Genomic DNA, 12,414 nt, shown 5'->3' with positions numbered 1-12,414 from the left:
CCGATGATGACAATGAACACAAGAGGAGAAGAAAATGTCCAACAGCACCCACATGTTCTAAACCAGTTTCATGCTACAGGTGGGCCAGACATGGCCCAGTTTATTTACTCCTTCCAGCAGTGCCTGAGGACACCTGCACACTCCCATGCACTGAACAACTCTCCTGCTGGAACTCACACACAGGTCTCTGGAGGTCTGAAAGCATCACCATTCTTTTTGGTAGCCCTAGTACCCACAGATGCCAGAAATTTATTTTCTCACGTAACTTTACATTTTGTTTTTTCAGACCACAGTTCCCACTGACTGTTTCAGTTGCAAGTTCTCACTTACGTAAATACAGCTCCTGTTTGAGTAACCATGAAATGAGGAAGACGAAGTTAATGACCACTTACAGAGAGCTGGCACAGGAAAAAATACACAAACAAAAACTTTCTAACAAAAAAAAAAAAGTGACACAATACTATTCTCTAAAGGTAATACCCAACTTTTCAAAGTGCAGGCTTTTTTTTTCCTTCACAACATTTTTGGCAGAAGGAGAGCAGAGGTCCTACCAAAAAAAAGTCTGATTCACTATCCAATACCATCTCACACTCCTAGTCTGTTGACTGAACAATGAAGATGTCCCAGGGGAAAAAGGAATGTGTTTGACCATATAATTAAAAACAGCATCACTGTGCATGAACAGGAATGGTGGTTGCTTGATTGTCTCTACTTTTCACATTTCTCCTGCCTTCACAGCCATAAGACTCATAATACAATACTTTGTGTCGAGGTTTTTGTCACTGTTGTTTAAAACAGCATTAAACAACCTTCCCCAAAGATCTTGTCTCTTGAGCTGCCAGACCAGAATGATGCTGCAAAACAGGTCAGCCATTAAAGAGGACACTGGAACACCACTGGAGGTGTCAGTGTTCAAAAGGCAAGAGGAAGAATGAAATTCATCAATCTTGAGCTCTAAGACAGCCACATTTTTAAGGGTTTTTTGTGAGTGAGGTTTTATGTGCCATTAGTCCACTTTTTGTTCAGAACGTGAGGAAGTCCCTTGGCACAGGCCCTGGCACCAAGCACTGGAAACCAACAGGCACACAGACTCTGTAGCCTGGCACCAAAATCTTTTAGTCATGGTTAAGCACCAAGTGCTACCAAGGTATTCATGGTCCTACAAATTTAAGTGATCCAGCTTCACTAATTTGTTCCTCAGATGGAAAAACTTCAGCTCAACCTCTCTCCTTAAACATCAATCTGCTCTGCTCAGCAGCAGAGGTTGCAGATCTTTGAAGAGGCAATGGTAAGAGATGAGGTCTCTGTACAGAGGAGAGAAGTGTTCCTAAACTCTTTCTGAAAAAGTGACTGAACTGTTTTTGTTTTAATTTCTGGGACAGCAGGGGATACATCAGCCTAAATTACCATGCTGAGAAAGCAGCACAGAGCCCCAGACTAAGCAGCTGTAGTTTGCATACAATATCAGTGGGGAAAAAATGGTTTTTTGAAAGGAACCAGTCAGCTTTTTACACAAAACTTACACTCACCATCTACTAAAAAGTAATACAGCACACAGTTTTGCTGTGCATTGAACAATAAATTAAAATGATATGAAAATGAGCTATTAGGGAACTCAGTAGGCTTTATGCAGAAGGCTGTGCTACATAAAGATACATAATTACTGGTTTCCTTTTTGCATTGTGAAATGGTTAATATAGTAGCTTTCATGCAATAGTTCAAATTATTTGCAATAACATTTGTAATAAGTGTTCTCTATACCTCTACATCCAGAAAACTTCTCGGTTGAGCTTGACACAACATATTTAACAACTGAAGAATTAACTCCTCCACATACTGCAATGCATCTTCAGTAGAGGAAAGCTTAGGATGGACTTGCACCTGAACCTAAAGGAAAGAAGAATTCAAGATTTGAGTTTTGTTCTTCCCCAAACCACATGCTTTACTTGCAGGAAAAAAAAAAATGACAAAACCCAAGCCAAACAACCCAGAAAAACAATAATGTAGCTCTGTTAAGGTCCATCAGACAAACCTGACTGAAACCCTCACACCTGACAGAGATGTAAATCTCAAATGCTTTACATACTCAAATCACTATAAATTGCATTTAATGTCAAGAAAATGGCTAATTAATAACTGTGCTTAACAGTGCAATTAGAAAAACTTTTAAAGCCTTTGCATATAGTTATCTCTCTCCACTAGCTCTTTAACCACTGTTTTTGCAAGAAGTTTCAGCACTGGGGGTTTTCCCCCTTTGACACAAACCATAACAACAAAATACAGAACATTTTTCACAGAGCACACTACAGAAACAATGGTTTCAGCAGCATTTATTATTTCAAATTATTGAATCCATTCTCAGTAAGCACTTATAAGATTCACTCAGAAGTTTGTTTCTATAGTGTTTTTTAAAATATGTCAGACTCTACAGTAAAAAAAAAACCACTTCAAAAAGGCCACAGTGTTGTCCTGGCATTAAGTAACAGCTGAAAGATTTTGAGAATTTGGTCCCAATATGTTTACCTGTGTGTCCAATTTTTTACTGGTACAAATTCAGCAAGGAACAATCCCCCTTGCTCATTCAATTTTTTTTCCAGTCATGTAACTTCTGAAAGCTGAGGTATACTTTTCCTTTGCACTTCTGTAGTTCACAAATTAGCACAGTTTTAACCACCCAAAATTTCAGGTACACAAAGCTCAGTGCTTCAGAGCCTAAACAGACTTTAATCTCAGTTCTACACCGATGGCAAATATTATGCCAGAGCAAGCTGACTGCTGACTTTCGCAATGCATCTGTCAAGCCCCAATTTCATCATTTTACTGTTCCCCTGCACTCAACTCAAAATGCCTTCAGTTCTCTCAATCACACACGAGAGCCTAACAACTCTGAAGCAAAACCCAACAATCTGCCTCATCCAAATGTTAAATCCATGTCCATATTCAAATAATGCTGCCATAATTATTTAATTTCACACCTGAGTCTTAATTCCTGTTTGCAGTTATAGCAAGAACTAAATGTAATGAAGTTCAAACACACAACAGCCTCAAACAGAAATCCACCTGCCTGCTAAGGCACTCATTAGTCTGAAAGCTTCATGTCTGGGCATGGTCCTGGTGCTCACTTAACTGCTGCTGGGATTCAAATGCGCTGGATCACGCGTTTGGCTTCTTGCAGACTGCACACCCTTATTCAGCAGGTCTTAAAAAACACCTCCAGAAGTCACTGCTTTTTAAACTTAAAAGCAGTCTGGCAAAAATAGAACAGAAGAACTTCTCTCCATTTGACTAGCTAACACAACTATTCTGATTATGCCAACAGTTTCACTTTTCCTAAGAACTTCACTATGCACAGCTAGAGTGTGTTTGTGGAGCTACACGAATAACAGCATGCCAGTCCCAAACATTATTTACAATTCAAACACTGACATCTGAAATACTGTACCAGCTTGGAACACCTTAACACCAGAAATTACAGACTTGCCAAAGTGTTCTCTTAAAGAGCAGAGCTGATCTGAGCTGTCTGGAAGATGCTGCCTTTAATGTGTGCTTTTCTTAAAGCAGAACTGAACAGATTTGTATTACAGTGTCCCTATATTATACTCCAGCACTCTGTATTTCAAGAAGTGTTAAATTACCAAGTCAATGTAACAAAAATACTCTATAAATACAGAGCATGATGAACTGGAGTGATGAAGAGATTTTCTTCTTCACTTAGAAAACAGGCCAGACTTTAATCACCTCATTACAACTCCTTTGGTCTGTAACACACAGCCTACAAGAATAAGAACAAACAAACAAAAATACCACATCAGGCCATAACCTGAAACATTATCCACAGTCAGCCAAAACAGAGTCAACAATGATAACCTACTCTGAGTTCAGGAGATAAAGGTTTCATTTTCCCTAAGCATTTCTGTCTGGGGACAGTGACAACATCCTTCCCAAAGGCCACTGCCCAGCTCCACTTGAACAGAACATCCACCTTGGCAGAAGAAAACCATCATGAGTTGCCAGTGGCTTGCCAACACAGCTTATCTGTATTAAGTAGATGGTAAATAACCTTCATTGCTACGTGACAGTATCAGCTGGGGTTCAAAGTCATGCAAGTGAACAAAAGAAAACAACCAGACTAACAAGGAAAAGTACAGCATGGTTTGGTGCACAGTTATCACAGAAATGTGTCATTTCAGTATCTGCACTACTGTAGCACCCAAAGGCTCAGGCTGAGAGTGACAGAGTGTTATCTGAGGGTACTCAGTGCAAGTCCCAAGTCCATTATCTAAGACATGATGCAAGACTGGGTAAGATGCAAGATTTAGTAAAAGACAAGAAATGGGAACATCTGTCAGCATAAACCATCACATGATTAGTTAAAAAAAAAAGAGAAGATCGAATTACCAGGGGCTTTCCATCTTTCTCATAAAGTCATCTCACATTTTAAATTAAAAAACCTGGGCCACCCTGCCTTATCACCCTTGAAAAGGGGGAGTATGGCTAGAATCCCACCAGATCCTTCAATCCCACTTAGGAAAACACATGATAAAAACACACTTAACAACTTCTGAAGTGTTGTGATGTTTAGATCAGATTCTTATCTAAACATTTAACCTCTCCCTTAAATAATGACAGAACCATTCCCTTCCCTCCTACACACTTATGATAAGGGAAATTACTAAAAAAGCAGTTTCAAAACTTTTAAAACAAGCTTCAAATCTTAAAAATATCCCATAAATTCCAAAGGGCAAATACAACCTACATCAGCTCCAAATCCCTGCCACCATGGCTGCTTTCACTCAACTCATGTATTCACGTTTTTGAATATCCAATCTTATCAATCTTTCCTAATTCTCCAAAGAGAAATGGCCAGAGTTTTCTTTATTTAAAGATAAGCAGAGCCAGCATTTCTTGAACAGCTTTTCATGATCTGCTTAAGAACATCAGCAGAGACAAACAGTGCCTGCTTAAAAAAAATAAATTGTAACACTTAAAGAAAATCCTACAATATGAACACGCGGCTTTTTTCCCCCTACCTTTTTTGTCCTCTTCCCTTAAAATCCACAAAAGCAAAGAATTTCTATAAGGAACAGCAAAACCTTAAAAATTAGGCAGCCATAAATCTAAACTGGCAGAAAAACTCAACAAAATCAACAACAAAGAAGGAAGTGATTAATGTATAGTACAACTATAGCTGATCTTTACTTAATAATCCATGGCAGCTTATTTTACATAAAGTCCTCTCAAACCATTTTTTTCAAACTCTCCATAATAAATTAGAATATAAACATTCCCACAAGCCTCACAGGGAGCAGTAGGGACTTTAAACCAAACCCTGAGAAAGGTTTCATTTCAAGGACTGCAGATCTAACAGCTTCAGGTCAGACAGAGGCTTGGTCTCCCAACAGGTCCAAGACAGTAACTCCTAGGCTGGTCACAAGATGACCCAAACCCCAGCCCAGAGTGACACTCAACAGCTTGTTCTGCACTAGAAAGAGGTGTTTGATAATAGATAAGGAAGCAAGACACAGTGAATTTAACAATCTGAGTGATACATCCTCAGGAACAGCTTTCAGTTACCTCTTCCTCAGTGGCCATGAGAAAAAGCCTAACAGGTTGCTTGTAAGCTGGAAAATTTCAAATCAGGATGAAAAATCCTGGCTCAAGACTTCTTAAAGCAACTTCACATTAATAAACACCAGCTTTATGCTCCCAAATCATCACTAACAATCAACACAATCAGGTTCACAGGTGTTCTGTTAAGTACAAAACACACCAGGCAAATCCTGCAGCTTCAGAAAACAATATCAGACCTGAGCCCATCAGGAGCAGCAGAAGCTCCAGCAGCTTCAGAAAACAGCATACAAAAGGAAACAATTCTAAAGGAATTATAAAGAAAGTAATTCTAAAGCTACATAACAAACTGAAATAAAAATGAAGCATCAACTGCAGGTTACAGATAATTTTTTCTAACTGGGCAAGACTACTCCTGTACTGCAAGAAGTGACATTATAATCAAAAAACAACTCCTGCTAAAGAACCACTGCACTCCACTGCTGAGCATGGGCTGTGCTGCCAGTCTGCCCTGGTGGCAGCTGAAGGGCTTGTAAAAAAGGCTCTAAAGGGAAAAAGCATTGTATTTACCACATCATACTGATCATGGAAGGAGTTCTGCAATGAGACAACATGCCACACCACCCTCCAAAGCATTATCACAGAAGATAACACTTCACTGACTGCAAGTAGTTTTCTAAACTGAAAATTTTCTAAACCTTTGGAAATGGATTATTAGTAGACATAATCCATTGTAGAAACAAATTTGGCAACAGAGCAGATCATTCTGGCAAAATTTTCTTCAATTCAGCATCTTTGAAAGTCTTCACTAATGCTGTACCTCTCATTTTCACTCAACACATCCTTTCTTTACTTTCCCTCACTGACTAAAAAACCACTGAGAGGCTTACCACTAAACACTCCAGGACAAAATACTTTATGTACACCTTGCATGGATGAGTGTTTTTATAGAGTCAGCACTCCTTAAAAAGCTTTTTCTCCTATTCTTGTACATCTCTGCTGATATTTGGTAACCTTGACCATGTTTTGTTACCTTGATCAATTAAAAATACAGGAAATTAAAACAAATACAAATGTCTTGGATGCACTCTTCAGCAACAATTCACCAGGACTCAGATTTTTGCTAACATTTCTGCTGATGTCTCAAAAGGGCAGCAGTATTACACTGCTCCACTGAGCAGGTGAGAAAAGTCATGCAGTGAAGACTTCAGCTGCAGGAGGTTCTTGGTTTTATCCTCCACAGCCATCAGAAGAACAGATGACCCAGAGTGACCAGAAATTAGGAAAGCTCAACATCTTGTGTGAAGCAATGCTAAGAGTGAGAAGTGCCATTCTGAGTAGCAAGCGGCAACTGGTTTGTCACCAATTTGAAGAGCCAGGTATTTAAAAATCAGGTAGAAATATCTTTGTCAACAGAACTCTGTAGTGACTGAAGCAGTTAATCCCATGTCTCTTGCTCCATGAGAGGTCCAGATGACACATGGAGTCCCTGGAAGCAAATCCCTTCAGTTGTGAAGCAAATCCCAAGCCACACCAGTCCAATCATTCTGACCACAACAAATTCAACTGATTCAAAACAACTTGAGGTATGCAAAGAGCACAACTTTCTTTAGTTTTTCTCCATGATCAGATAGCTTAAGGTATCCATCAGTAAGGATGACATTCTTCCTACTAAACCAATGGATCAGGAACAAGTGCATCATACATGTGCAGAGAAATTCTGATTCCATGAACAAGTTATACCCACGAGATGAAGTCATGAAGAATGATGTTGAAGAAAAACTATCCAAAAGGTTATGACCAGAATAAAGTGTGCAAATTCACTAGCAGAGGAACACCAGAGCTGGAAGAGGCATCACATGGCAGGTGTCACTCCTGAGTCTGTTTTCCAAGGTGCAATAAAAGCTGTGTCCAAGGTGTGTCTGTCTCCAGGAACCCGAGACCTTTGGTGTTTCAAATGTCTTGAATCCTTCATCTTCAGCATCTCCCAGCATCCCACCTTCTGTCCATCCTTGCAATTACAACTTCAGACACCTGTTGTTATTCTTTCTTCCCTCCTTTTCTTGTACCTCATCACCATGATTACTGCCTTTCACCAGCAAACAAAGATCCCTGCAACACTCCTCTTCTGCAGCTTCAAAATAACTGTGACCAGGCAGAGAAGAATCTCAGCTGACATAATTTTCTTCCTAATTGAGTGCACTGGAGTCTATCTTGACAGCATCTGAAGAAGAATCAGAAGAAAAGGGATTACATTAAGATCAGAGTGGTACAAGAGCTGCTCTTTGCAAGTGCAGCTGTTCAAAGCAAATGCAGCTCTACTGCTAAGGTTCATGTCTAATGAAACACAAGGCATGGTCCCCTCTAAGAATTGCCTGATGTAGGAAGAGACTTATCCTTACTCTATATTCTTGGATAAAAAATAGAATCAAAATAATCCACTGGGAAAAAGAAAGCTATTTGCAATGATTCAACAGCACCCATTTTTAAAGAAAGCAATCCCGAGGCTGTAGTTTGAGCACTGCATTAGAAGCCAACTCACAGTTACAAAAGGGCAATGGCATTTTAATGATTCAGTCCACGTGTGGTAGCTTTCCCTGAGAGCTGCAAACACTCCATCCTGGTATATGTGCTCTTACAACCTTAGCTTAAACGCCACTCTCCTCAACGGACCTATTAACTCAACACAGGTCTCCACACACTGCTAAGTCTAATTTCCAGCTGTGAAATCATCACAATTCTGCCTCTACAAGCACCTGGTTTCAGGTGGAGCTGAGCTGCTGTCACTACCTGAGAATGAGTGTCAGCATCTGGTCAGCTAAGGGAGAAGTGAAGGAAAGGTTCTCCTCTAGCAACAACGGGACATCTGTGAGCTTCCAAAAATCTGACTCTCCTGAGACTGCAATGCTCTGGCAATTCAGCAAAGTCACAAGGCACCAGCTGCCCTCCAGGACAGTCCTGCCCTTTGATCCCACCGGGAATTGCTGCCACCCTCTCCACTTCACCAGTGCCAGCGCTGGCCTGCAGGTGCAGCTCAGGTCCTTGGAGAGCTCCCCAAGGGGTCACTGACTGCAGTGCTGCACCTGCCTTGTGATCAAGGCCTTCTGCCTCTACAAGCACCAGCCTTCACTACTTTAGGGGCCTTTATCAGGGCAAAACACCCTACTCAAAACTATCTGTACCTCTGTCATGTTAGGAAAATATACAATGTGGTTTGTCCATTAACGAAAAACACAGTAAGATAATAATTTAAAATTTTCATCTGTCATTTAGTTTTGCTGTAACTCAAGTATTTGGCTCCTCAGTGAAGCTGGTGACAATCTGGACAGATTCTTTACTTCCATCTTTACAAAAACAGCAGTAGTAAGCAGCCTGAGAGAAGGTAAGAAACAGGTGGTGATCCCATGAAAAGCTGAGGTCAAAAGAGCCAACACCTGCCAGACAGTCACAAGTTTCAGTGTGAACTAACTCCACCTGCCTCCTGTCACCCCTGCACCCACAAAGAGAAACAGAGCAGACAAACCAAGACAAACTGTACCTTGCAGGGTCAGCTCATCATCCTTGGTTGCTTGTCCTCATTGGCCTTCTCCTCAGATTGCAGAATTCCTTTTCCCACTGCAGAATTCATCCAACTCCTTCAGCAAGCATCTTTAAAGCAGGGTGACTTCACAAATGGCTTGTCCACTAGGAAGAAATCTGGCACTTCAGATGTCACAAGTTATCCCAAAGTTTTAATGCTTGCTTGCTTTGAATCCTCACTCTGTGTATTCCAGTTGTCAGCACTCAGACTCCTTCCAAATCTGCCAAACATTTGCTGCACCATGGAATAAACCATCCTCCAAAGGAACAAGCTCTCTGTGGCTGGGACCTTGGGTAGCTCCAGTTTCCAAGCAGGCTTCAGCTGGTTGGGTGTCCAAGTGCTCACAAGCACCACGAGTGTGGTTAGCGCTGAAGTTTCAAGGAAGCAACTCAACTATCCAGGGATAAGAAATTAACAGCACGTGCTACGGATGAGACAAGCAAAAAGACTTCCAAGAACTGGACAAAGCCACGCAATGCTGGAGAGCTCAAAGAGCATGCCCAGAGAAGAGAGGCAGTACACTGCAAGGGGAAATTAGGAAGAAATACTGCATGGGTACAACTGCAGCGCCCGAGAGCTCTCAAGCAGCACAAGGAAGGAGCCTCTCAGGCAAAAGTTGCAGTTAATCGCTGCAACCAAACAGTAACTCAGAAAGTGTTGCCGTGCAGGACGAAACCATGTGAAGTTCTGCAATCTGAAGCCAGCTGAGGTAACAGTGTCAGAAAACTTATTTCTTAAACCTTCTACTTTCTGGGTTCAGGATGGAAGAGGAGCCCTCACAATTTTTTCCTCTCTTCCGAATAAATTCTTTCCACGCCACAGGCACAAGCCTCACCGTCCTGAGGGAGCAAGACTTGCTAGTTTGTCCTGATTAAGCCTTCTCAGCAAAAAGGTATTTAAACTACGAGAAGGTTAACTAAAAGCCATTAGACACGAACACTAATTAACAAAAATTCTCTCAGGAGCTGCTCAAAACAATCCCCCCCTACTCCCAGTCGTGTCACCAAGGGAGACCGGCAGCAACCCGCGGCAGCAGCACTCGCGTCCCTCCGGGCCGAGGGGGACAGGACTCCGCGTCCATCACACGGTTTTTATCTGCACGGCTCCGTCTGTCAGAGCATCGCCCGGGGCGGCTGCGGGGCCCCTCCGCGCCGGGGCACCCACCGAGGCACCCGCCTGCGCTGCGGGACGGCGCCCACCGACCCCCGGCAGCCCCGGAGCCGCTTCCGGAGCGCGGGGAGCCCCGCGGCCCGCCCGGCGCCCAGCCCGACCCCGCGGCCGGGCCCCCGGGGCGCGGGCACCCGGCCGCCCCTCACCTTCTTGAGGGCGGGCACCAGCAGCCCCCGCCACTTGGGCGCGTTCTCCTCGCTGAAGAACTCGTAGAGCAGCGCCTGCGCCTGCATGGTGCCGCCGGGGCGGGCCGGGCGGGCCGGGACCGCGCGGGAGGGCCGGCGGCGCTCAGCGGGAGCCCCGGCGCTCCCCCGCCGCCGGCGGGGGCGGCAGGCCCGCAGCGGCGGGGGGGGGCGGCGGCTGCCGCATTCCCCGCCCCGGCTCGCGGGGGAGGCCGCGGGGGCGGCGGGGGGGGCGCGCGGCGGGACGGGGGTCGCGCGCGGGCCGCGAGGGGCGGGGTCGGAGCGCGAGCGCCGCCGCCTCCCCGGTCCCGTCCTCGCCCGCTCCGTCGGCGGCCGCGGCGCATGCGCGGAGCGGCGGCGCGACGCGCCCCCCGCGCTTGCGCCCCGCCACGCGCGGCCGCGGCCTTCCTGGCGGAAGTGACGCCGGGGGCGGGCCGGGCGCGCGCGCCCCCTGCCGGCGGGAGGGCGAATGCCCATTCCATCCTGGAACCGCCGGTGGCCGGGACGGGCGGGATGGATCGGTGTGGGACACACGGGGATGGATCGGGCTGGGACACGCGAGGATGGATCGGTGTGGGACACGCTGGGATGGATCTGTGTGGGACAAGTCGGGATGGATCGGTGTGGGATACACGGGGATGGATCGGTGTGGGATACACGGGGATGGATCAGTGTGGGACACACGGGGATGGATCGGTGTGGGACACGCGGGGATGGATCGGTGTGGGACACACGGGGATGGATCGGTGTGGGGCACACGGAGATGGATTGGTCTGCTGGGACACGGATGGATCGGTGTGGGACACGCGGGGATGGATCAGTGTGGGACACACGGGGATGGATTCGACTGAGACAAGAAATTGGACAAATATTCCAGGAGGCCTTGTGTGGACAGACAAGGAGCTCTTGGACAAGCTCAGACACCGAAAGGAGGCCTATGGAGCGTGAGAGCAGGAGCTGAAGCCTGGCAGGAATACAGAGAGGTTGTCCCAGCAGCCAGGGATCAGGTTAGAGGAGATGAAGCTCTGAGAGAATTAAACGTGGCCAGGGACATCAAGGATAAGAAGAAAAGCTTCTGCAGGTGTGTGGGTGATAAAAGGAACACTAGGAAAAATGAGGACCCTCTCTGGAAGGAAAGGGGAGATGTGATTACCTGAGACGTGGCAAAGGCTGAGGTGCTCAATGACTTTTTTCCCTGTCTCCACCAGGATGTGCTCCAGCCTCACTGCCCAAGCTGCAGAAGGGAAAGGCAGGGACTGGGGCACTGAAGAGTCACCTGCTGGAGAAGATCGGATTCAAGGCTATCTAAAGCACCTGAAGGTGCACAAGCCCATGGGACCTGATGAGATGTATCCACACATCCTAAAGGAACTGGTGTCTGGAACTGGTGACACAGGCCTTCCTGTATTTTAGATGTGTTTCCTTGGAGGGAAGCAAGAGGTTTGGACACATTCTCTATTTTTACCAGCTATTTTCCCATGCAATCCTTCAAAAGCCAGCAGGGCTATTGCCAAAGCTGAACCCTGTGGGGTGTAAGGAATGTCCCCTGCCTGGGGGACACATCCACCCTCACCAGTGCTCATGGTGGGGCATTGCTGGGCTCCCCCAGCCCCACTGCAAGCTCCCCATGGCAAAGCTGCAGGCAGCAGGCACTGTGCTTCACCTTGCACAGCCCTTGCTTTCAGTTAAGGGCTGTGGGATGCAGAATTTTAATCTGAACCCCCTTTTTTATGCCACCAGATCCAGTTTCTGACACAGGCAGGCAGCACTTCATGGAGAGATGGGCAAGAAAAAGATAAAAGCAGTGTTCATTGCTCTGTGATCCCAGCTTCCAGGAGCACTTGTGTAACACACACAGTGCCACTGCTTCCTTTGTTCCCTGTAAGGAAGCTCAGTTTGGGCTGAGGCCCAAGC

General features: G+C 45.4%; 2 protein-coding genes across 2 annotated transcripts in view; one reads left to right on the top strand and one right to left on the bottom strand.

The window, feature by feature from the left end:
* SOS1 (SOS Ras/Rac guanine nucleotide exchange factor 1) overlaps positions 1 to 10,551 on the bottom strand; it is a 43,398-nt gene extending 32,847 nt beyond the window's left edge. The window contains exons 1-2 of the mRNA XM_054290219.1: positions 10,465 to 10,551; positions 1,762 to 1,887 (exon numbers count right to left, since the gene is read on the bottom strand). Coding sequence (XP_054146194.1) covers positions 1,762 to 1,887; positions 10,465 to 10,551 — 213 coding nt within the window. The remainder of the gene's footprint in view (positions 1 to 1,761; positions 1,888 to 10,464) is intronic.
* GEMIN6 (gem nuclear organelle associated protein 6) overlaps positions 1 to 12,414 on the top strand; it is a 146,991-nt gene that overhangs the window by 96,919 nt on the left and 37,658 nt on the right. The gene's annotated exons all lie outside the window — the stretch shown is intronic.

This window comes from Melozone crissalis, unplaced genomic scaffold (assembly GCF_028551555.1).
Source record: "Melozone crissalis strain CALT ecotype California unplaced genomic scaffold, PUWL_Pcris_2 ptg000081l_1, whole genome shotgun sequence".
Lineage (NCBI taxonomy): Eukaryota > Metazoa > Chordata > Aves > Passeriformes > Passerellidae > Melozone > Melozone crissalis.
The sequence above is the reverse complement of the archived record's forward strand: the minus strand, read 5'-3'. Positions and strand labels throughout refer to the sequence as shown.